The sequence below is a fragment of the Lepidochelys kempii genome, chromosome 26, assembly GCF_965140265.1.
Source record: "Lepidochelys kempii isolate rLepKem1 chromosome 26, rLepKem1.hap2, whole genome shotgun sequence".
NCBI classification, from domain to species: Eukaryota; Metazoa; Chordata; order Testudines; family Cheloniidae; genus Lepidochelys; species Lepidochelys kempii.
Window position 1 is genome coordinate 162,619 of NC_133281.1, and position 23,754 is coordinate 186,372.

Genomic DNA, 23,754 nt, shown 5'->3' on the forward strand with positions numbered 1-23,754 from the left:
AATAAAGGAAAAGTTTAAACAAAAAGATTTGACACGGTAAGGTAACTGTGTTTGTGCTTGTTTCATTTAAATTAAATGATTAAAAGACGCATTTTTCTTCTGCGTAGTAAAGTTTCAAAACTTTATAAAGTCAATGTTCAATTGTAAACTTTTGAAAGAACAACCATAACGTGTTGTTCAGAGTTACGAACAACCTGTCTATTCCTGCGGCGTTTGTAACTGAGGGTTCTACTGTACTTTCCCCAAACAGAATTATTATTGAATACTTTTGCCTTTTTCTGTATAGCAATTGATATCTTTACAATCCTTATCTAATTTCAGACCGATGAAATTGTTCAGATTTAATTTATTCCTGATATATTTAAAGAATTCCTTCTGATTGTATTTAACCCTACTGGCCATAGATATTCTCCTCCTCCTCCCCCCCCCCCCCCCCCCCCCCAAATTGATACCTTTAGCTTTTATGAATTGTGTGCCGTTCCTAACTACCAATTTTAACTCGTTACTATCAACTTCCCTGTTTGACATGTGTTCAGATGCATGTATAGGACTTTTATTACTTTGTTATTTTACAGATGCCTCATGGTAAAGATAGTTGCTTGTTTTAAAGAAATGCTGGAGAGTTCGATGATCTCAACGTTAGCAGGAGGTAAGGGAAAACCAGGAAAATTTTTAAAACAGGCACCAACCACTTCTGTGTTTAGACCATATAGATTATAATCATGTAGTTCTAATCTCTGCCAACCTTTAAATAACACAGACACCAGATGATTATTGCTTACCATTTATACAAATAGTCCCTGGGCAGCACATAGCATTACGCTTGCATCTTCGTCGTAACCCACGACAGGTAACACAGAAGGACGCTTCATCTTCATGCTTGAGGCAGAATTTGCTAGCATTACAGTCCTGGTCTGTTATGCACTGTGAGCTCTACAAATTAAAAATAACTTTCCTCAGAAGGGGAAAATGCTGTAAATCAGCAATACTTAGAGTAGCGCGTGCACACACACACACACCCCTACTGCCCCCTTCATTGATCAGTCCAACATGTTATTTCTGGAATAATCTTTCTTGGGTCTGGTCTGTGATCTCCCATTTGATTGGGAGCTCTCGAGGACAAAGGTCTACACCTCTCTGTCCTGTATTGGGACCAGCACAGTTCTGATCTTCAGCAAGTAACAGAAACAGCATGTTAAAACTGACATGTTTTTTAAAGCAGCAGTTTGTGCACGTTTGTGTTTATTATATGTGTCAGTAGTGTAACTAGCCTAATGTTACACAGCAAATCACTTCCCAAATCAAGATTAGAACTCTAGCAGCCTTTGCTCACCCCATCTTGCACTCAGTGCATTTTAGAGCATAGTGCTCTGCTGAAGAGCTGATCAGTGCTGACAGGCCATCACTTGCTCTGACTTCATTTATATTTTAAGAGGGTGAAATCTTGATATCATTCCCCTTCTCCCAAAGGGACACATTTTTCCATTTTTAAAATGTTTCCAATTTAGAAATACACAACAGCTATGACCATATTAAAATTCTGTTTGCTGGGATGGTTGATTCACCTCCAGTTATCACATAGCTGGGTCTGTTGGGGTCAGGAACATAAGTATTTTTTGTTTCCTCTAACAATTCTAATACTTTCTGGGCCAAGCACTATTCCAAGCAATTGTAACCCTTCTATTTAAAAACTGAAATTAATCATGCGATTTTTGCAGAATATTACTAATATTTTGAGATCATTTCACCCTTGAAAATTCAATTCAGGTCTCCAACTGACCCCCAGAGCTCTCACCTTTCTGGTGCCCTGCACTTCAGCTGAACTCTTGATGCTGTTGTAGTCTAGGACCAGGGCTACCAATGGGGAACAGATGCAGCTGAGCCCCAGCAGCAAGACTGCCACCATTCTTCAGGCAGGTTGATCTGGTTTCCCCCGTGAGGTCTGGTGCGCTTAGCACTGTTGTCTAAGATATGCTGAAGCTTGAAAACAAGCAACACGGATTCAGCAAATATGGGATATTTGTGAATCTTTTTAAAGAAAAATTCTTGAATAAAAGTCCTTTTCTTACATTTTACATCTCTAGCCGAAGAGGAAAATCTGTGGAGAGGAGCTCTGTCCTTCCTGGGGTATTTATAGCCAAGTTTGCTGTCCTTTCCATCCCCTCCTCTCCTCACTTCCTTCCTCTTCAGCCCACACAGACTTCAACAAATCTCTTCAAATCTGTTTGATCAATAGTTCAAAACAAGGATTCAATAAAACGAGCAAGGAGGTAGGGCAGCAGCAGCAGCCACCTCTCCTCAGGGGCTGAGCCACTCCTAATTATTGCATATCAAAGTTAGTTCAAAGGGACAGTAGAGGAGCAGGATGTTTGTATCAAAGGCAGACACTGCAAATCACCTGCATTTCCTACCCTCCATAATCCCTTTGCAAAATTTTTTTTTCTAAGATCTATTTTGACAGCTAATTGTGCTCCAAGAAAGAGTGATTCATGTTGGCCAGTCTGCCAATTACTAAACATTTATTTATCCCTGGTATGGTGGGAGTATAGAGGAAACTGTCTGGTTAGCTCTGGCATCCAGTCACAATTATCACTTGGTTCAAGGCAGCTGCCAAAATAATTCCTGCTCGAGTCAAATATCTGTTTGGGAAAGCTTTCCTGCTTCCTGTAGTGGAACAAAGCTGTTTGAAGCTAGTGTTCATTCTGAAAACTAGGATATGTATCTGCTTTGATCCTGACTCCAAGTTGCGGGAGGTTTATACTAGTAGTAAAATCACAGAATATTTATCTTCACAAAATTTGATTGTCATCTGTATCACATTGCCTTAACTTGAAATAATTGGAACTGGATTACAGATCTATAGCTGATTACTTGCAGAATTTGACATGCCTTAAGTATCTCCAATCAGAAAAGTCTTTTTCGCTCACTCAGAACTTTGCCAATCAGTTGTCATGTTGAAACATCACCTAGGACAGATTGGAAGTGGGAAGCCTACATGTGTGCCTTAAGCTACTCTGTCGTAATGTTTTAAAGTTAGAAAAAGAATAAGCTACCTACTGTTTTTATCATTGTACGTTTCATATTAACTTGGAGTGTTGACAGGATCTGCTTATTATGCCATTAATGCAGTATGTAGGACATTTATGTAGGACATAAATAATTTCTCCTGAGTCCTATTGCAACTTGGCTATCAAAGGGAGGCATGAGCACAGGGCTGGGAGTCAAGAATTCCTGAGTTCAAACACTGGCTCTACCATTCACTTTCTCTGTGGCTTTTTGCCTCTGTTTCTCCATTATTAAAACACCCCTTCAGAATAATGTAATAAGGATATATTAAACAGTTAATGTTTGTACAGGGCTTTGCTCACAGAGTTATATAAATGGTGTTTGCCTCTGCTGTATTGTCAAAAGCAGTTTTTAAATTTTGTCTGCCTTAGATACTAGCCATGCTATTTACTATACTTGAATAAAGTGATAGTTTTCCTAGGAAGTAGCCCCCCCAAATAATTTAGACCATCATCCTTTTTATATCACAAACCTACATTTATCACAAAGAAATTAAATGATAGCTGGAATGGGTGCAGTTTTATTTTAGGGGAACTCTTCTTCCTGAGTGAGCTGTGTTTGTTCCTTCACAAGTGGCTTCCCCATGGTCAATTCTTGTTCCCTGTTAGAAACACACTAGTCCTCTGGAACAGCACAGATCCCTTTTAAGAACATCAGTAGTGAGAACAGGGAAAGAAAAGGGGTCAAATCTTTTGCCTTTTTTAAGATGCTTTATTTTTATTTCCCCAGCTCCAACCCACAATTTAATTCTGCCCTACCTAGCTTCCCTCCTTTCACACACCACCAGCTTTTGAGCATTCCTGCCACTCTTCCATATAATCTTCCACTTTAGCAATAGCTTCCAGCCACTGGGGCAAGAAAGAGGCTCTTCTGCATTACTTCGCTCTTCCTCACCCACCCACTTAGAGCTGTCACAGTAATTGCAGCAGCACAAGGCAGTCCCTTTTCCCAGTGTACCCAAGTCTGGCTGGCAAGGACTGTGTAGCCTTATCTACACAGAATTTTTAGCAATTCTCATGCTACTGGTTTAGTCCTAGTGTAGCTGCATCAGTGCTAGATCAAAGGTGGGAGAATTTCTGAACACCTTCCATATCTGTGCTGTATTTCTGGAGGAATATTTCCCAAGTGATAGACTTCCTTCCATTAAATATCCCACATCCACATTCCACTACACCGCCTATGTAACAATCTCTAGATTTATATCTGCTCTTGTTCATGTAGATTAAAGCAAGTATAATTATGACTCCTGACTCAAATAGTTTAAGAGAAATATAAAACTGATTTGGAGGGGAAAAAAAACCAAGTTTAAACAATCAAAGTTACTAGGGTAAGTAATTCCCTGGCAGTAATTTACAGGAAATCTTTATTGAGGTAACAGATGAAAGGGAGACATTGATGAGCAGACAAAATTACAGGAGATATTTATTGTAATTTTTCAAAAGTGTGTTAGTCATAGAAATCAAAGTCAGTACTTCAAATAGTTTACAATTTAAGCTTAGATGTGACATGAGTCTGAGTAACACACAATTTGGAGGGGTTGTAGAAGGGCCAGGGTAACAGTATAATGTGGCTTATTACATTAGGCATGTGTATGCCTTTTTCATTCAGTTAAGATGGAGAGAGTCCAGAAGAGAGCAACAAAAATGATAAAAGATTTAGAAACCCTGACCAATGAGGAAAGGTTTAAAAAAACTGGGCATGTTTAGGCTTGAGAAAAGAAGACTGTGGGGATGATCTGATGAGACTTCAAATATGCTAAATGCTGTTATAAAGAAGTGTCCCTTAAAGATAGGACAAGAGGTACCGGGCTTAATGTCCAGCAAAGGGGATTTAGGTAAGGGATTAGGAAAAACTTTATAAGGGTTAAGTTTTGGTCATACTCTCTACACTGGCAGCTTGAAGGGAGACTGGTGTAAAAGTGTTACCATGGCTCTGAGCCATCAAACAACCCTTCTACATGTGCAGTAGTCTTCTTGTGTCACAAATCCTAGCCAAGCAGCCCCTTGTGTTTGCTCACTGTGGGTCCCCAGGTATAAGCTTTCTTGGGTCTCAGCAGGCTGCACTACTGTTTCCTCCCTTTGTCCTTCTCTGGCACATTTCCTGGGCACTGACTTTCACCCTGCTACTCTTTCATGGAAATGGAACCCCTTTGGCCTCCAGTACCGGTGCTGAACCCCAAGATACCTCAGAAGCTTAAACATTCTCTCCCAGAACTCCACCCTCAGGTGTGACCTTGTAGTTTACCATTTTAACTCTCTCACGAGGCTTGTAAATGTGTTAGCATGTAACACATCTGACTCTTTGCCCAGAGTCTCTCACAGTTGTTCTTTTATTTAATCATATAAAGCACAAAAGAGTACAGATCAAACAAAATAGTAAACCCTGCACCTATTTCCCCTGCTTTTTCCTCACCATTGCCGGTCATTCTTTGGCCTGGGGTCCAAATCCTGCTGCAGGGCATTGCTTGTCTGCTGAAATGTGAAAGCTTGTCCTCCAGCTCAACCTCTTGGCCCTAGGCTAGACCATTCCCTTCCCCTCTCCTGCTCCAAGTTCCCCCTGTGTGGTTCCTTATTTGACCCCCTGACTGGTCCCCCTGTACTGCTCCTGGTAAATTTCCACTGCTCCTACTTTCCTCCCTCTCTGAAAAAGGGTAGGGTAAAACTCTTTTTCCTAAGCTTTAGCTCACCTACTGTTCCAAGGGGTTTGCACCAGAATAGGATTGTTGAATTCTAACTATTCCCCATTGTATCTGTTCTAGGAGGATGTGACACCACCCATGGCAGCTAGGATGGGATTCATAGTCACACAGAGGCATTCAGAAATACTGCAATTTTATAGTACAACATCCCAGTGTCACCGTTGGGCCGAGTCTTTGCAGAGCGGGGTCCTCCCTCTTTCGTGTAAGCAAGCCGTGCTTGCCTTATTGCCGAAGAAGGGGGACCTCCGCGATTTATGAAATTGGCGTCCCCTCTCGTTCCTCAGCACGGACTACAAGGTCGTAGCAAAAGCCATCTCACTGCGGCTAGGGTCCGTGCTGGCGGACGTGATCCACCCAGATCAGACCTACACCGTCCCGGGCCGCACCATCTTCGACAACCTGTATCTGGTCCGGGACCTCTTGGAACTTGGGTGTAGGGACGGTCTGTCGTTCGCCCTCCTGTCCCTGGATCAGGAGAAGGCGTTCGACAGGGTGGATCACGGGTATCTTCTGAGCACTCTGCGAGCGTTTGGCTTTGGACACCAGTTTGTGGGTTTTATCCAGGTGCTGTACGCCTCTGCAGAGTGTCTGGTCAGGCTCAACTGGACCCTGACCGAACCAGTCGGCTTCAGGCGAGGAGTATGGCAGGGGTGCCCCCTCTCGGGCCAGCTGTACACTCTGGCGATCGAGCCCTTCCTCTGTCTCCTCAGCAGGAGGTTGATGGGGTTGGCGCTGCAGGAGCCAGAGCTGCGGCTGGTCCTGTTGGTATCCACCGATGATGTGCTCCTTGTGGTCCAGGACCCGGGCGACTTGGCACAGGTGGAGGCTTGCCAGGGCATTTACTCGGCAGCCTCCTCTGCCCAGGTCAACTGGGTCAAGAGCTCTGGCTTGGTGGTAGAGGTCTGGTGGCAGGCGAGCTCCCTCCCACCCACCCACGCTTCAGGCCATCCAGTGGAGCGTGGGTCCGCAGCTCTATCTCGGCGTTTACCTTTCTGCCACGCATCCGTCTCCACCAGAGAACTGGCACGGTTTAGAGGGCAGCGTGGTAGAGCGGCTCCGGAGATGGACAGGACTAGTCTGGTGTCTCTCCCTTCGAGGGAGGGCACTGGTGCTTAATCAACTAGTCCTGTCCATGTTCTGGCACCTGCTCAACACCCTGGTCCCGGCCCCAGATTTCCTGGCCAACCTCTGGAGGTTGATTCTGGAGTTCTTCTGGTCAGGACTGCACTGGATCTCTGCAGGGATTCTCCATCTACCCCTGGAGGAGGGAGGGCAAGGCCTGAAGTGTCTCCGCACTCAGGTCCATGTCTTCCGCCTCCACGCCCTGTAGAGGCTCCTTTATGGTGCAGGTAGTCCGGCATGGAGCGTACTGGCGCACGCCTTCCTGCGCTGCTTCCGAGGGCTCCGATATGACTGGCAGCTCCTTTATCTCCATCTGAGAGGTCTTCCGCGAGACCTCTCCGGGCTGCCGGTCTTCTACCAGGACCTTCTCCGGACCTGGAAACTGTTCACAGCGACCAGGTCCTTGGCGGCCTTGGTTGGGGAAGATCTCCTCTCGGAGCCCCTGCTACACAACCCCCAGCTCCGTGTGCAGGTGGCGGAGTCCCCCTTGGTGTGCCAGAGGTTGGTCCTGCAGAAGTCACCAGTGTCGGAGACCTCCTGGACTACGACTGGGGAGACTGGCTGGATCCCCTGATGCTCGCTCAGCGCATGGGGCTCTCCAAACCTCGTACTCCCCTGCATGTACCTCAGGAGGTGAGGGCCGCTTTGCCGCCCGCTGCTTGGGTTTACCTCGACCAGGTCCTAAGGGAGGGTGTGCCCCGTCCACCCTCCACGCCAGGCCCTCGGGACCATTTCATCAGGCTCCTGCCCCGTGGACCCGACCAAAACCACCCCACCACCACCTTCACCGTGAGCCGGTTCCACAAGCTGCAGGTAGTCCGTTTCCAGACCACGCTAAGGAAACATCTCTACAAGCTCGTGCTCCGTTCCCTTCATGTCCTCACTCTCGCGTCCCGCCCTGACACAAAGTTGCAGGACCTCCTGCCACCGCTAGAGGGTGAGGAGCGCCGCTGGGCCAGCCTATATTCCACCTTGGTCCCAAGGCCCGCCGGGGATATTAGTTGGCGGCTCCTTCACGGGGCCGTGAGCACGGGCGTGTACTTGGTGCGGTTCACCCCAATCCCGGACACCTGCCCCTTTTGCGGTATGAGGGAAACCCTGGCGCACGTCTACCTGGAGTGCACCAGGCTGCAGCCCCTATTCTGGCTCCTCACAAATATTTTGTTAAGATTTTCGTTGCACTTTTCCCCTCATCTCCTTATCTATGCACTCCCTGTCTGTGGCCCCACTACGTCACGGGACCTCTTGGTCAACCTCTTCCTGGCCCTGGCTAAAGTGGCCATCTATAAAACCAGCGTGAGGAGGTTGGCCGATGGAGGCTTCTGTGACTGGGGGGTCTATTTCCGATCCTCCCTCTGTTCATGCCTCCAGGCAGAGTTCCTCTGGGCGGCATCCACTGACTCCCTTGACGCCTTTGAGGAGCAGTGCGTGCTGTCCGGGGTTCTCTGCTCGGTGTCCCCGTCCACTTCCCTTCGTTTGACCCTTTGACCACACTCCTGTCCCTCTTGTTCATTAGTTGTCCCCCGTAATTATTTGGTTTTCAAGGTTCTGTGGCGCCCCCCCACCCTTAAGCTGGGGGGGGGGGGGAATACTTTAGCAGTGGGTGGGCTTTGGCTGCCCCCTTCCTTGATCCCAATATGATCAGCCATAATTTGTACAATGATTATGAGACAGGTGCGGTGTAGGAAAATGTGACTGGGATGAGTGTTGCCAACTCACAATTTTGAGTCTTGAGATAGTGGAGGATAGTTCTCTTCCCCCTACGGCCTTCCCCCCCTCGACCAATCTGCAGCTGTTGGAATAAAAAAAGTCTACTTTTTTTTAAAAAATTGTCAAGTGTCCAATCCTAGCACCTGTGGGAAAAGGCCTGAAAATATGAAGCAAGTTCACTGTAAAGGTTCAGAACCCAAAAGCCAAATTAAAAGGCCAAAATTATAATTAAACAACCCACTGTGATTTTTAAGTTAATGCTATTATTCGGGGGAAACTGATTCATGATTTTTAAATGCATGGGATTGACACTAGGGTCATAGTGTGAGAAGGGAGGAGCTGAAGGCTGTGTGTAACAGAAGGAAGATGACATTTTGGGGAGACATACTTTGTAGGTGGGAGAAATGGCTTTGAGCCGGGGGGCCTAGATGCCCTCCTGAGGTCCTTTCCACGCCTGATATTCTAGGATTCTGTGTTGGAAGGGATGTGTTGGGGGAGCATTGGGGTGTGAACAAAGTGTGTGGGGGAAGTATGGTCGGTCGTGTCACGATGGTGGAGGGCTCTGCGTGAGAGGCATTCATGCTCCAGCTTGGGAGAAAAGGTTGCGGGGGGACGCATGGGGGAGTTTGTACGTGGTGTGGGGGGTGGAATGGAATCACCTTTTCCAGGTGGAGCCTGGGACCATCTGCAGCAGGGGCTGGGCCTGTAGCGTTCAGGGAAGTGGGCACCGCAGATGGTGGAAGCTAGCAGTTACTCCTACCCTTGGCGCAGGCCTGTGGGTCTCACTGCTGGGCTGACGCACGGGTGGAGCGGAGCGGGGCCGGGCCGGGCCGGGCCTGCCGGAGCGGCCTCGGGGACGGCGCCAGCGGAGAGGCCAGGTGGCGGCAGCGTGCTGCCGTGCCCCAGTTACCGCTGCGGAGCCGATCCGCCCAAGGGCAGCTGAGCGAGCCAGGGCCGGCTCCGCCAGCAACTGTGTTTGCAGCCCCCGGGGAGCCGGGCTCCCGCTCGCTGGGGCCCCGCTGGGAAGGGCGACCCGCTGGGGGTTGCCATGGCAATAGGCCGCTCATGGCGGCGAGCTAGACAAGGGGATTCGCCAGGGCCTGGGGCGATAGGGATTGGGTGAGCTAAGCGCATCGCTACTGGGAGAACGACGAGGGGGCCGGACACCTCCCTCTCCCCACCTCGGGCAACAGAGCATGCGGAGACTCGAGCTCCTCCGCATCGCCCTGGTGCTCTGAATTTTAGATCGCTGTGTGTCCTCCGCGCTTTTTACTCGCGCATGCGCGGTTGTGGTCTCTGACCGCCAGTACATGCGCAGTACTAGTCTGTGTGTGCCGTTCTGCAGTGCTGTGAGAAAGGATTCAACGGGAATTAGAATGGATGGTACTACGCACGCGCGGTGACGTAAGGGAGAGCGACGGGTGTGCGTCATTGGGTACTGGGAGCGTTGGGCATGCGCTGTAGGTAGGCGTGGCGAGAGCGAGACCTTCAGCTTGAGTCTAGAGACAGAAGACAGCGGCCTTACGGTACGGGGGGGCGGGTGTCTGAAGCTGGGGCCTGGGGGAGCCGAGTAGAGCCGGGAGCGGTGGCGGTGCCCGGTCTGTTCGCTCCCACACCCCGTCGGGCTATCAGAGCGGCTAGGTCAGCGTCTGGCCTGGGGGCGTGAGGGCCCGCGCGGGGTGCTTGGAATAGTGCTTGGCCCAGAAAGTATTAGAATTGTTAGAGGAAACACAAAATACTTATGTTCCTGACCCCAACAGACCCAGCTGTGTGATCACTGGAGGTGAATCAACCATCTTAGCAAACAGACTTTTAATACGGTCATAGCGTGTGAGGGCTGGGGGCGGGGAGGGCCCGCGCGGGGTGCGTGTGGGGGCTGGGGTCGTATAACACTCAGGGGGGCGTGAGGTGAACGTCGCTGCTGAACAGCACATCACGTACTTTATGCCTCAGTGAGTTTCTGTCTCTGGTGTCTGTATAATGTATTTACAGTAACGAAAACCTTTTTGTCTTAGAGAAAATCAATTGCGACCTGACAATTTCCTGCCCTGGGTGTCTCCAGAGTCACCTTGTGGTGCTGTCATGGCAACTGATGGCTTTGGCTGTTACATTCAAAGCAATATGAGCTGTTTCCTTTTTTGCATTTCCATGTCTTGGGGGCAGAAGGTGTGCGCGCGCGCACGTGTGTGTGTGTACATGTACATACGTATATCTCTTCACAGTGTTTCCACTGGTTTTGTTCACAGACAGTCTGAAATTGCTTGGGTATTTCTGGACTGTGACACCTGTGACTTTGACTCCTGCCCTTGATTACTGGTTAAAGGACAATGTAAACTTAAATCTATCAACTTTTGTTTCTAATTGTGTTAAAAGCAGTTTAGGATACTATGCTTGCCTGTGGTTTAGTTGATCTTTTAAGGGTGGCAGGGGATATGGATGGGCACATTGCAGTGTGGATTTGATTTAAATCAGTAGTCAGGAAGACTTGATTTAATCATAGCTTTTTATATAGAAGTGCATTCTTGTTGGTTGTTATAACCTTAATGCAAACTCTTCACAACTCAGAGATAGATGTAGGTTTCATTTTTAGAAAGTACACACTATACATTTTTAAGTGATTTATTTTGAAAACTTTTTCAGATTAGCTTTACAGCTATACCAGAAAATGAATGATTGTTCGGTTATTTCGTTTATCAAAGGTAATTGAAGCAGATATTTATGAAGTCATTGGGAGGTGAACTATCTCCAATTCAACAGGTTAATCATTAATATTTGGAGGATTTTCTTGCCATACTGTATTAGGAGGAGAAGGTCATTAGACAGACATTTAAATTATTTTATTTAACTAAAACGACAACGTTATGTATTCTGGATTTTTTTTCTTCAACAGCAAACATAATATTTTAACACAACATGCACATGAATTTTTGAATTTAGTTAAACATTCAGGTTTTTTTTAAAATCAGGTTTGTTTTTGTTAAAATTGTTTTAACTAAAATAGTTAAATGAAATATTTAAAGAAAACAAACAAATCGACTATGTCAGCCAGGACAATATGAGAAACTAAAAATATTGGCTTCTGCGGCTAACTCAGTTGACTTCATCTCCATTTTCCTGTTTGTTCATAATCTGCTTTTTCAGGTCCCAAACGATTTCTCAATTTGGAGTTAATTAGTCCAAAGGAAGAAAATATTCTTTCTACACCAGCAGAAGAAGCTACTGCTGTTAAAAGTGAGATTATCACTTCAACAGCCTCTAAATCCAAGTGCTTAAGTGACTTCTACCAGTTCACTGCTGTGACTTTCTTTAAAACATCATCAGCAAACATATACTTCTTGAATGGCTCACCCTTAGCTCTGAAGTTTATTATAGTTGGCATTATGGAGGCACAACTGCTGGATGTCCATGTCATAGCCAACTGCTCTTCTTCAGCAGTTAAGGTTTGACCCTGGTATTAGTATTGAGAATATTTGCAAGAAAATGAGCTGGAGATAGTGCTTGTCCCATCTGTTTTTTTTAATGCTTGTAATTTAACTTATTTCTCTATTTAAGATCTCACTTAGTTCCTTCCAAATTTCAACAGCGTCAGCAATAGAACAGCTGTTCCCCTGCATTTTGTTCAAGGCTTCATAAATAGTCTTCAGGGTACTCCACATGAGTTCAACATTTCTCTTAAGCCCAATGTTGAGAACTTCGGCTGTGACTGTGTAATCTGTTTTTTCACGATTTTATTCACAAAGTGTCATCAGATTAGGCCAGTTCTTGATATAATGCTCAAAACAGTCCATTACTGAGTTCCATCGCTCGTCTTGTGGCAGAGTTAGCTTGGTTCCTCCCACTCTTTTCAGAGCAGCTGCTGCAAAGTGATTGTTACGGAAGTAGTTTGCAATTTCAACAACGTTAGCCTTTATTTCTGGAACACTGAAGTCTTTGGCTAGGAGGTGCATCAAATGAGCACTGCAACCATATTGTTAGCTTGGGACTCTCTTCACACTCTCCTAGATTTCTTCTCATCTTGGATACATTTGCAGCATTGTCTGTGACCAAGCTGCGTACTAGACGTTTTAATTTATTTTCACAGTTTGTTATAGCTTTTACTGCTGCTGCTTGTAAGTATTCTGCTGTGTGCGCATTTCCTGATGTATCAATTGTTTCTGTAAGGAAGACGTTCCCTTCGTCTGTTGTCACACAAGCACATACAACAGGATCATTGTGGAGATTGTTCCACCCATCAAGATTCCGGTTAACAATTTTACCCTCTAGACATTTTGCACACTGTTCAATTTCTCTTTCATAGCCTTTATCCAGCAATTTGCTTGCGACATCTGCGCTGTTGGGTGGACTGTATCCTGGTCTTAATGACTGAACCATGTTAATGAAGTGTGGGTTCTCAATCATACGGAAAGGAGAGTTTGTTGCATAAACAAACCAGGCAATTTTTTCATCAATTACCTCTTTTTGTAATCTGCTGGTTCTTATCACAAACTTATCTATGGTTGCTTCTGGATGATGGAGTGTTTTTTTTCTTTTTGCTACAGGTGGTATACTGTGGCTATGTGACATACATGATGTGACTGAAACACTATCATTGGCAGTTAACTCTGAAACTATAGTTAATAGAAAATGACAGTTATCTTGAAGGTGGATAGTCTTCAAAATCCTGTATGTTGAGGATGGATTCTCCTAAACAAAATAAGTCAATGCAGTTATTTAATTATTATTATCATACTGCTCATTTAGTATTACTCATTGCATTCGCTGACACTCAGTAGTACTTTAAAGGTGAAATTGTAAAAGGAAGATCTGCCTATTTCAGCTATTTTTTTTATCACAAATGCATCTAAAATAATAGTACCATAGAGTAACAACTATATGTTCTGCTCAAACATGAGAATTCAAAAATAGTCCAGAAGGAAGACAGGTAGTCCTTAAGAAAGAAGTATGAAATAAAAAAGTTTACCAACCTGAAGATCCTGCATGTTCAGACATGTTCCTTTCATCATCTTCAACACAGCTTTGTCCTGAGAAGGAACACTTCTCATGATGTTGTTTCATTCGGGCAACAAGGCCTTGCATTTCTTTGTTGCACTGTTTGCATTTTGCACACATGCCTGTCTCACCCACTTGTAGAGGAACTTCATTAAAATATTCCCTAACTGGGTTTCTTTTACAGACTGCTGCCATTATAGGTTTTCCCTTCTAGTGAGAGAATGGTATGGTAGATCTCAAATCAGTGAAGACTACACTCAGGAAGACCTCAAAACTTCTGGAATATGCTGCTCCAACAATTTCACTTTTGTTTCTACTGCCTGTCCCTCCCTTCTCACATTTATCTCCAGATGACTTCTCCTTGTCCAGATCTATTCCGCCCCCAACAATCTTCTATTCGTTGAACATTTTGAAACTTTGCCCTTTTAGAGAGAGGTAAGGGATTGACTCTGTGTACACAAATTTGCAGAGGGACAATAGGGTTGAGGTCTGTTGTTTCTCACCTCTATTTATTTACTTACTTACTTACTTAACATGCTTGTTAACAGCAAAAATGTTTTTATCTCTGGAGACCCAAATGGACAGTTTGAGAACTGCAAAACTAAGCATCTCTGATGGTATCTTCTAGACTGAGCACTGGGTCCCATTGGGTGGGTAGATAGATTAACCTAAATAATCTATACAGAAGTCCCTAGAACCCCATAAAATGGGGTCCCTAATCCATGAACTATTGGAACTCATTTACAAAACTTTTTCTTCAACATTACATGAATGTATCATCTCATACTATAGAATTAGAATTTATAATCCATATTCAAGATATCATTGAGCTATAATGCATCTTAATTAAAACTCTTTTTCTCCTCAAAAAGCATTTATCAAAAAAATTGATTTTTAAAAAAAGTAAAAATAATTGATTTTTTTATCTACCCTGGCACGCTGAGTGACACAGTCTAGCATGTGATACTACAATCACACACTCAATAGATATGCCTGTGTTGTAGTGCAGGCAGATGACTTTTCTCCCTCTTCCTCCTCCCACTGGTAGATGATCATCCCTGGATTCACGTTGCTGGGACGCCGAAAGAATTTTTAGTTCATTTTGATTGCTCATTCAAAACCAGTGTCTAGAAAACCTTATTCATTCTGAAAGTACTACTGCTACTTTCCCAAAGGGTGTTTCTGCCCTTGCAAGATGCAGAATACTGATATCTTTAATAAAGACAGTATGACTACTTTTTCAGTATTTTGGATGGATGTTATTAATTTGACACTGACAACCCCCCCCCCCCCAAAAAAAAAAATGGTATTTCTTCCTCTTTGAGCAAAGTCTGAGAGGTGTTTTGAGTCCTAAGCTGCTGCAGGTTGCACGCACAAAGCTGTTTTTTGTTTCCGAGCTGCTACAACTGTCTGATGAAGTTTAATGGAGAAAATGTTTGATTTAATTCCAACAAGTCTAATAATTTCACTACAAAACTTTATCGGGTAAATGTAGGCACTCTTCAGTGTGGAAATAAGAATTTCTTATGTCAACAGCCGCCAGGTATTCACGTTGCCTTTTGGACTTTGCTGGGAGAGGGAATTGCAGTGGAAATATAAATATTGACTTTTTAAAATTTTTTGGGAAGCTGAAATCCATATATGTGTTACATTAAATTTGATAAGTGCTGAAAACATACAGGAATAAAGGAAATGTCAATCTAAAATTTGATCCTTTTGATAACTCTCTTGCTTACCTCTCACCCTGAAAATGCTTACTTATAGTATGAATAGAAGCCTGTATTTTCATGACTCAGAGATTAATCCTCCATACTGATTGAAATGCAGCATTACAATATTGCAGTTGATAGTAGCAGAGTTCTTATTGTGTGCCACAGTGTTTTCATTGATCAGCTATCACTACAGTCTCTAAAAACAAGACCACGTTTCTTCTGTGGCTACTGTAGGTGGTTAGTGATGTGGAAAAAAAGAATGTGAAAATAAACTTGTTTAATGTGACTGCAACTTAGTTATGGCCTTCCATTTTGTGTCTCTGCTGCTTTATTTCCTCTCCCTTTGTGTAACCGTTTACATTTTATCAGCATCAAATCTTCCCATGTTGTCTGCAGCACATATTGCTCTAGCTTTTCGAAGGCCTGGTCTAAGCTAGAAAGTTTTACCAATATAGCTACTTCAGTTAAGTGAGGTGGGGGGAAGAGATCACATCCCTGATGAATATATAGCTATGGCAGCAAAATCCCTAGTGTAGATGCAGTTATACCTGCAGAAAAGTCCGTTTGTCGGTATAGCTTATTCTATTTGGGGTACTGGTTGAAACTATACACACCAAGGAACTATTGCCGGTATAAGCTGTCTCTCCATTAGGAGAATTTACCATTATGTCTCCGCCTGTATATCTCTAGTGGCAAACCCTTTTAAGTGTAATCAAGGCCTAAGTCACTTTGTAGCAAGGTGCATTAATTTAAATCAAAGTGATCATTGATTTTAATCATGATTTAAATTAGCAATCACAAAACTTTTTGATTTAAATAATTTTAAGTGTTTCACATTTGTACTTAGTTATCTTTGTTTGATAACCTTTAGAACATTCATTCCCAGCTAAATATAGCCCTTTCGCTTAGGGAACTTAGTCGATCACAGTCTTTGAAAGTGGAAACTCCCACCCGTGGCTAGCAGAAAATGCTTCTGCCAGAGGCCTGACAAATGCATCGCTCTTGTGAAAAAAGCAGTTTTTCAGACCACCATTTATGAATCACTGGTAACACTGATTCGTACTAGCTCTAATAGTTCCCTAGAGAACAGCTGCTAAAATCCATTCAGAAGTTGAGTTGGGGAAGAGTAAAAGTGTAATCCAAATGTGACTTCCAAAATCTGATGTCTTGTGACTCACAACTGAAATAAGTCACATGCTCAGATTTCCATTGGTCCCTAGAATTACCTCTCTCAAATGATATATGTAGTATCTTGCCTTGAAATGGTCATTGTATCTCAGACCAAGCAAAAATTTAGGCCATTTACCCAGTAGTTGGGATGCTGAAATCATCCTTTACTTACACCAATCTGCCTTTGCTGCTGAGGTGTTCGATCCATAACTGGTGGTGATAGTCAACACCTCCTTCAGGGATGGCACGGTACAATTCTCCCTTAAGCAAGCATTTGTGAGTCCTGTGGATTTTGATATCCCCCAAAAAGTCAGTGGGTGGGAGGGGGGAGAGTGAATTACCTAGTGTGGATAGTGGAAGCTGTTTAATTTACTAGGCTTCTCACCAGGATGCTGCTTGTGCATCTGATGGGGCTTGTGCAGAGCACCATCTTTGGTATTGGCTTTTGCTTGTATATGTGCCTAATACATTTTTTAAGCCTCAAAAACAGTTACTGATAAGCACAATATCTGCTTTTACACTTTCCTGGTGTTGGCTGTGTTCTCTTTATTTTGTTTGCTTTAATTCTTAGTAATGATTTTAAGTTATTGAGCTCTTTTGAAAACAATGGAATGAAAAAATTCTGACAATAATAAACTTTAAAAGATAACAGCAACTTTTTAAAAAATTGTGGAATACTTTGCTCCTGGCTCACCTCAACAGTTGTTCTTTGGTAAAAAATCAGCTTTTCTATCAGAAACGCAGCCTGCTCCACGACTAGGTTGCAGATGCTGCTGTAATAGTATAAGTAAAACTTGTCTTTCATCTTTAATGATGCATCAATTTTTTTCCATATTTGACAGGTATAAAGGCCTTTTATAAGTTCACATTTGAGACGTACATAATTTATGACCTAATCTTCGTATAAGGAATCTGCAGTCATGTCCAGCTGTTCTGTACCTTCTAGACCCACAGGTATATGTGTGTGTGTGTGTATATATATATATCAGAAGGCCAGCTATTAAAAATAAAGAGGTTCATTAGAGAGTGTAAATTGTCTCAGCTCTGTGTAATTCATCCACAAGATTGAGTTGTGAATTAATTCAGATACTTTGTTGATATCCTTGCATTATAGCCAGGATATGTGACAGACAGTGAACTTTATGAAGCAGTTCTGCGTTTGATTAGTTTTGTCTTTTTGTGAGTGAAGTCAGAAACTGCTTGCTGCAAGAATAGATTTCTTGTCACACAAAGGTCAGAAGAACACAAGTTTGCTCTTCAGCAAGAGCGTGGGGGAAGAGAAACCCAACAATAATAAGAAAGACTAAACAGTAGCACTGCTGTGTAGTTCAAAGGAAAGGTAAGTGGTGTGAGTATTTGAAGGGAATTGATGATTTTAAGGATTTTTACCTCTTAGTTTGCATTATTATTATTATTCTCTTGGATCAGCAGTGCTTTTGGTGTAATATAATTTATCAAGTGGAGAATTGGAGATATTTCTAGTGGCAGCTGTTCAAGAGAAGATCTGCAACAAATGAGCCATTCAGCTGTTGGTTAGTTAGTCCTTTCTGGAACAGAAGCTACCACAGTAACATGATGGATGTTTAAGATTTGCCGTTATAAATCCATATTTCTCAGGCACAAACTCTAGAATAAAAGCTACCTATGTTTCTTTAATGTGAAGCCACTAGCAGAATATATTTTAAAATGGTATTTAATAATATTTAGGTAGTGACACCAATCAAAAGGATTGAGACATCCAACATTAAAACTAACACTCCACTCATAATTTTCAGTTTCTGGCTTTTTTCTGTTTTAAAGTTGAGACACAAACAGTTATTTATGTTAGACCATAGTCTCATTTTTTTCTTGTAAGTGCATTATCGGAGAGAGAGACTCGGCAAGGTCCTGGAACGCCACCTGGAACTGGGGTACTGCTGAGCCCTCTGATCCACCAGCCTGGGCTCCCTTTCACATTGTGCTGCTGTAACAAGTTGCAAAGCCTGCCAAGCTTGGACTTTCACAAGCATTCACACAGATAGGGACACACCCAGCCGCAGTCACATGCAGGCTTTCTAACCACCAGCCTAGGACCCCAGAGCAGTACTGTACTGCCCTGGTCAAATCTGGCCAGAATGTGGGTTTAACACCCAGTCCGCCTCTCCCTCAATGTAAAGAGGACCATACACACTTGTGGTAACCAAGCTGATAGTTTCCCTGGATGCCTTAGTTCAACACACACTGGTTTGGATTAAAATATAAAATAAGTTTATTAACTACAAATGGATACATTTTAAGTGGTTATATATGATTACCTAGTAAATAAACAAAACTGCAAACTGAGTTTAACATACCAGATAGATAGGATATGAATTAACAAATTCTCACCCTGATTGATAAACAGGCTGTCAGATTCTTAAGGCACAAACTGCCTTGGCTTTGCAGCTTGGGTTTCCCAGGTTTTCGTACGCAGGCTAGAAATCCCTTTTAGCCTATGACCATTGCTCCCTCCTCCTCTTCCCCCTCCCCCCCCCCCTTGTTCAGTCTTTATTCCTCAGGTGTTTCCAGGTGGGTTGTTGTAGGGAGAATGAGGTCCCCTCATGATGTCATTTTATCCCTTTTATATCTTCTCCCCACTTGCTGGAAAGCTCTTTTGCTGTGAGCTGGGTCAAACAGTTCCCACTGTGTAGTGCTATCTTCGAGAGGTTTCTATTGTACACAGTTTCTGGGGTAATCCTCGTGCTTGTGTGCATTTCCTCAACAAGCCATTAGCATTGTTTGGCCTTTTTACTGTTGTACCTGAAAGGCTGCTTGTGGGTGTTTTCAGCCTCGCAACAAGTTTCAGTAACACATACGTAGCCCAACTTCATAACTTCACATACGATGATAGCACATACAATCCAGCGAGATATTCATGTCTAGCATAAGAACGTAACATAACCTAGCAGATCAAGACTTTTAGAATGATACGTCACAAAGTATACTTTGTACAAAACATATCCTAATTACGTAACAGTGGTGAATATTGGTGTGTCAGTCACATCCACATACTGTAGACAGATGTCCTTTTTGTATTTTCCAAAGCTCTGGAAGACTACCTGAGGGGAAGAATCAAGAAAATAATGGGGAGGGGGCGGGGAGGGAATCTTATACAGTTCTAAATTGGCTTTTAGTTAATATTGGACTCCATGGGCTTTCATTTTGCTGATTCATCAACAATTGGAGAACAGGATTTAAACTCAAAATGATCTGGAGAAATGGTCTGAAATAAATAGCATGAAATTCAATAAGGACAAATGTGAAGTACTCTACTTAAGAAGGAACAATCAATTGCACACATACAAAATGGGAAATGACTGCCTAGGAGGGAGTACTGCAGAAAGGGATCTGGGGTCATAGTGGATCACTAGCTAAATATGAGTCAGTAGTGTAACACTGTTTCAAAAAAAGCAAACATCATGCTGGGATATATTAGCAGGAGTGTTGTAAGCAAGACACAAGAAGTAATTCTTCCACTCTACTCAGCGCTGATTAGGCCTCAACTGGAGTATTGTGTGAAGTTCTGGGCGCCACATTTTAGGAAAGATGTGGACAAATTGGAGAAAGTCCAGAGAAGAGCAACAAAAATAATTAAAGGTTTAGAAAACGTGACCTAGGAGGCAAGATTTAAAAAATTGGGTTTGTTTAGTCTGGAGAAGACAAGACTGAAGGGGGACATAACAGTTTTCAAATACACAAAAGGTTGTTACAAGGAGGAGGGAGGAAAATTGTACTCTTTAACCTTGAGGAATCAATGAGCTTAAATTGCAACAAGGTGGGGTTAGATTGGATATTTGGAAAAACTTCCTAACTGTCCAGGATAGTTAAGCACTGGAATAAATTGCCTGGGGAGGTTGTGGAATCTCCATAATTGGAGATTTTTAAGAGCAGGTTAGACAAACACCTGTCAGGGATGGTCTAGATAATACTTATTCCTTCCTTCAGTGCAGGGGGACTGGACTAGAAGATCTCATGAGATCCCTTCCAGTCCTGCGAGTCTATGATTATTCATCACCATGGGCTATGTCACCTAGGGCCCGTGTCAGAATGGTTCCTATCATGAAAGCAGCATTCAATTATTGGAACAGAAATGGAGTCAATACGTTGTTGGGTTCTTTCTCTGATACAATATTAGCAGATTCTGGGACAAGTACATTGCTAGAGTTTAATTCCATTCCTGGGGTACAGTGTTTCTGAATAATAGATTGGCTTATGTTAAATTTCTGATATGATAAAATACCTTTTGTTCTTTCTGACAAAACAAGGTGGAAGTAAGGAACGTCTCTCTCCGCTTAGTAAGATTTTTCAGCTCTGTCTTGTAAAATCTGGGTTCTCTCTACTTCCAATCTTTTCAGACCCAATGGCTGTCCCACCATCCTACTGTGACCTGGGGAAATCTGCCAGGGATGTATTCAACAAAGGATATGGTAAGCAGCATGATCATATGTTGATGCTAATAAGCTTACATTTCTTAGGTGCCTTAACAAAAGTAATAACATTATTTACATATGTATTTAGTGAAATAATGTTTTGTGATAATAATGTGGCCAAATAAGTACAAGCGAAGAAGGAGAAAAAAATATCTCATGCTACTTACTCAGCATATTAACACATCATAAATATGTATCAAACTAGAAAGGAAACTGTTTTGACTCTTGCCCAGAGAGATGCCACAAAATGTAATTTGAATAGTGAGAAGTGTTCCGGTGTCTTCAGCCTTTTATAGAGTGCTTCTCACCTTCTTTATTTTATACAGGGATATGTATAATTGGATCCACCCCCACCGTGGAAGTTGCCGTACCAGACCATTGGCAACAGACGATCCCCTCAGATAGAGGGCTCCTATGTTGTTTGAGACAAAATTATGTGTGATGTTGGACACAGTACAAATAGTTTAGAGCACTTTAAACTGGAAAAGAATTTATTTTAAAAGGAAACCAGAAAGTCTCTCGGGGAGGAACTCTCTGCTTGAACTGTTCTCTTGTTTGCAGTTCTTGGTAATTTACATAAACAATGGCTTAATGCAGCATTTACGTTGTTTGTGGCATAAAACTGGCACTATACAGCTGATAAAGAAGTGGCTTTTTTTCTGTATATATATATTTATGTGTTTTCCTGGATCTTGAAACTGGATTTCTTCCTAATTGATGATCGTTTCTCCATCTGCTGTATATATCATATAAATTCATTTGAATAACTGTCTGCTTTCAGAGGTACAGCCCATCTCGTGGGGTAGCTCTCTATATTTTCATTTTCTGTGACTGGTTTAAATTATGGTCAGTTATGGGAATCCTGAGATTGACAGTACAGTGACATGTCATGAATTCTAAAATCCTCTATTTTGTGAAATGTTGTTATTAAACAATGTGTGAGTGGGTGCGTTTCCCAAACTGGTCTAAAATGAAGTTCACACACTGTAAAGTCAAAAACTCACCTTGTTTCTCAGACTTGTCTTTTGTTAACAAAGATCAAACTATATTTTGACAAATTTCAGCTCAAGCTTTTTTTCTAGTCTTAGCTGCTTCTAGATTTTTCAGCCTAAAGAAAGAGCAAATGTTGTTCTGTGATGTGTAAACAAAGGAATATCAAGAAGGAGTAAGGAAATGGTATTATCTGTGTATGTGGTATTGGTGAGACTATGACAGAAAAGATGGTGACAAATGGGACAGCTTTCAGAAAAGAGCTTCACAGATTATTTGAGGGCTGGAAGACCTGCCTTGCAGTGAGAGACTTAAACATGTCTGTTTATTTAGCTTCTAAAAGAGAAGGGTAGAAGATGGTTTGATCCCAGTCTACAAGTGTCTAAATGGAGAAAAGATATCTGATAATATCTTCAGTCTGGAAGACAAAAGTCTAATGAGATCCGTTGAAGCTAGACAAATTCAGATTAAAAATAAGGCACAAATATCTAGCAGTAAATATGATTAACCATTGGAACGATTTATCAAGGGGTAATGGCTTTAAGTCTCAAGTAAAGATTGGATGTTTTACTATCCATATGCCCTAGCTCAAGTAGATGAAATTATTTGGCCTGTGGTATGCAGCAGTTCAGACAGATGATCATAATGTTCCCTTCTGGTCTTAAAATGTATTAGTCTAATTCAGGACTGCTCAGCCCACACCCTCGTTGTACTCTAAAATAGACGCTTCTGCCTCCCTTACATCCTGATGGGTAATGAGCCACCTACCTTGGTGAGTCATCAGAAACCATTTAATACTTTCCCAGGAAGATCAGCACCTAGTAACAGGGTGGGCTGTTTCGAGCAAACACTCCCAACCTGTTTCATACTGGAGTAAGTGTCTATCCTATTCTTTTACATTGCAATGTAATAGAAACTTGTGAACTTTGCTGTTTCAGGATTTGGAATGATCAAGTTAGAGCTGAAGACCAAGTCTTCCAGTGGCGTGGTGAGTACTGAAGACTTTCAATGACACCAGTATAGCAAAGATGAGAGTAAACCTCTTTAGTAACAAAAGTAATTCACTGGGATTTACTACTTTTCTGTTTCATCTCTCATTTTAATGTCTGGAGGTGAGTGGTGTGCTACTAGAATGATGTAAAGAACTGGTGTCCCAGTATTTTCTCTGTGATCTAAACAAACTTTCACATAGCATACTGTCATTGTTAGGATTTGTATAGGTACATTTGTTCACTCTTCCATCTTCGCAGTGTCTTCACCCCAGTCTTCAAAATGGGTTTCCATTGTCATGCTTCCGGTCATGTGTGTTCTCTCTCACTACCTTTTTATAGCTAAATTTGTTTCTGGCTCACATTTCTGCTTATGGATGCAGGCCAGATCATCCACCACTGTTAGTCTGGATTCACAATCCTGCATTAACTATTTATCCAAAGGACTCGGGACACCAAAAACCTTTAGCTAAGGGAGGTTTTGGATGAAGTTGAGAGCCAGCTGGCTGGCTTTGCAAAAGCTATACTCCCAAGTTCCCACCATCAAAATATTGTCAGAGACCTTCGCTGGATTTAAAGGGAGAGTTTGACTCTTTTAAACCATTGGTGACCTGGGGGACATAATTTAGCTAGAGTTTTATTGTGCTTGGGCTTGCATTTCCAGCTCTGTTCAAAATGGATTGAACCTTGCTTCTTTATGCTTATGCTGCTAAGCTTAATAATAAAGCATAGCATTTCTATAGCATCTGTAACATGAGGCATTGACAGCATTTTACATGAAGTAAATCTCATGGGATCTCTGAAAAGTACAAAATATCATAATCGCCATTTTTCAGAGGGGGAAAATTATTAGTTCCCCA

General features: G+C 42.8%; 2 protein-coding genes across 14 annotated transcripts in view; one reads left to right on the forward strand and one right to left on the reverse strand.

Annotated features, from left to right (window-relative positions):
* DKK4 (dickkopf WNT signaling pathway inhibitor 4) overlaps positions 1 to 9,730 on the reverse strand; it is a 30,869-nt gene extending 21,139 nt beyond the window's left edge. For 2 of the 4 annotated variants that reach the window (XR_012156278.1, XM_073325050.1), the window contains exons 1-4: positions 9,357 to 9,730; positions 2,070 to 2,221; positions 1,796 to 1,980; positions 783 to 933 (exon numbers count right to left, since the gene is read on the reverse strand). Coding sequence is in view for 1 of the 4 variants with exons in the window: in XM_073325050.1 (XP_073181151.1) it covers positions 783 to 933; positions 1,796 to 1,906 (262 nt within the window). In the remaining 3 variants the exon portion in view is untranslated. Of the gene's footprint in view, positions 1 to 782; positions 934 to 1,795; positions 1,981 to 2,069; positions 2,222 to 8,605; positions 8,662 to 9,255 lie in introns of those variants that run through there. The other 2 variants (XR_012156279.1, XR_012156280.1) reach the window with 2 other exon arrangements.
* The window catches only part of LOC140903558 (DNA polymerase beta), a 71,983-nt gene that overhangs the window by 27,825 nt on the left and 20,404 nt on the right, over positions 1 to 23,754 (forward strand). For 5 of the 10 annotated variants that reach the window (XM_073325030.1, XM_073325031.1, XM_073325032.1 and 2 more), the window contains 2 exons: positions 20,841 to 20,912; positions 22,844 to 22,893. In XM_073325030.1, the coding sequence (XP_073181131.1) occupies positions 20,841 to 20,912; positions 22,844 to 22,893 (122 nt within the window). Of the gene's footprint in view, positions 1 to 575; positions 650 to 10,018; positions 10,123 to 10,295; positions 10,380 to 17,309; positions 17,422 to 20,840; positions 20,913 to 22,843; positions 22,894 to 23,754 lie in introns of those variants that run through there. The other 5 variants (XM_073325039.1, XM_073325038.1, XM_073325037.1 and 2 more) reach the window with 5 other exon arrangements.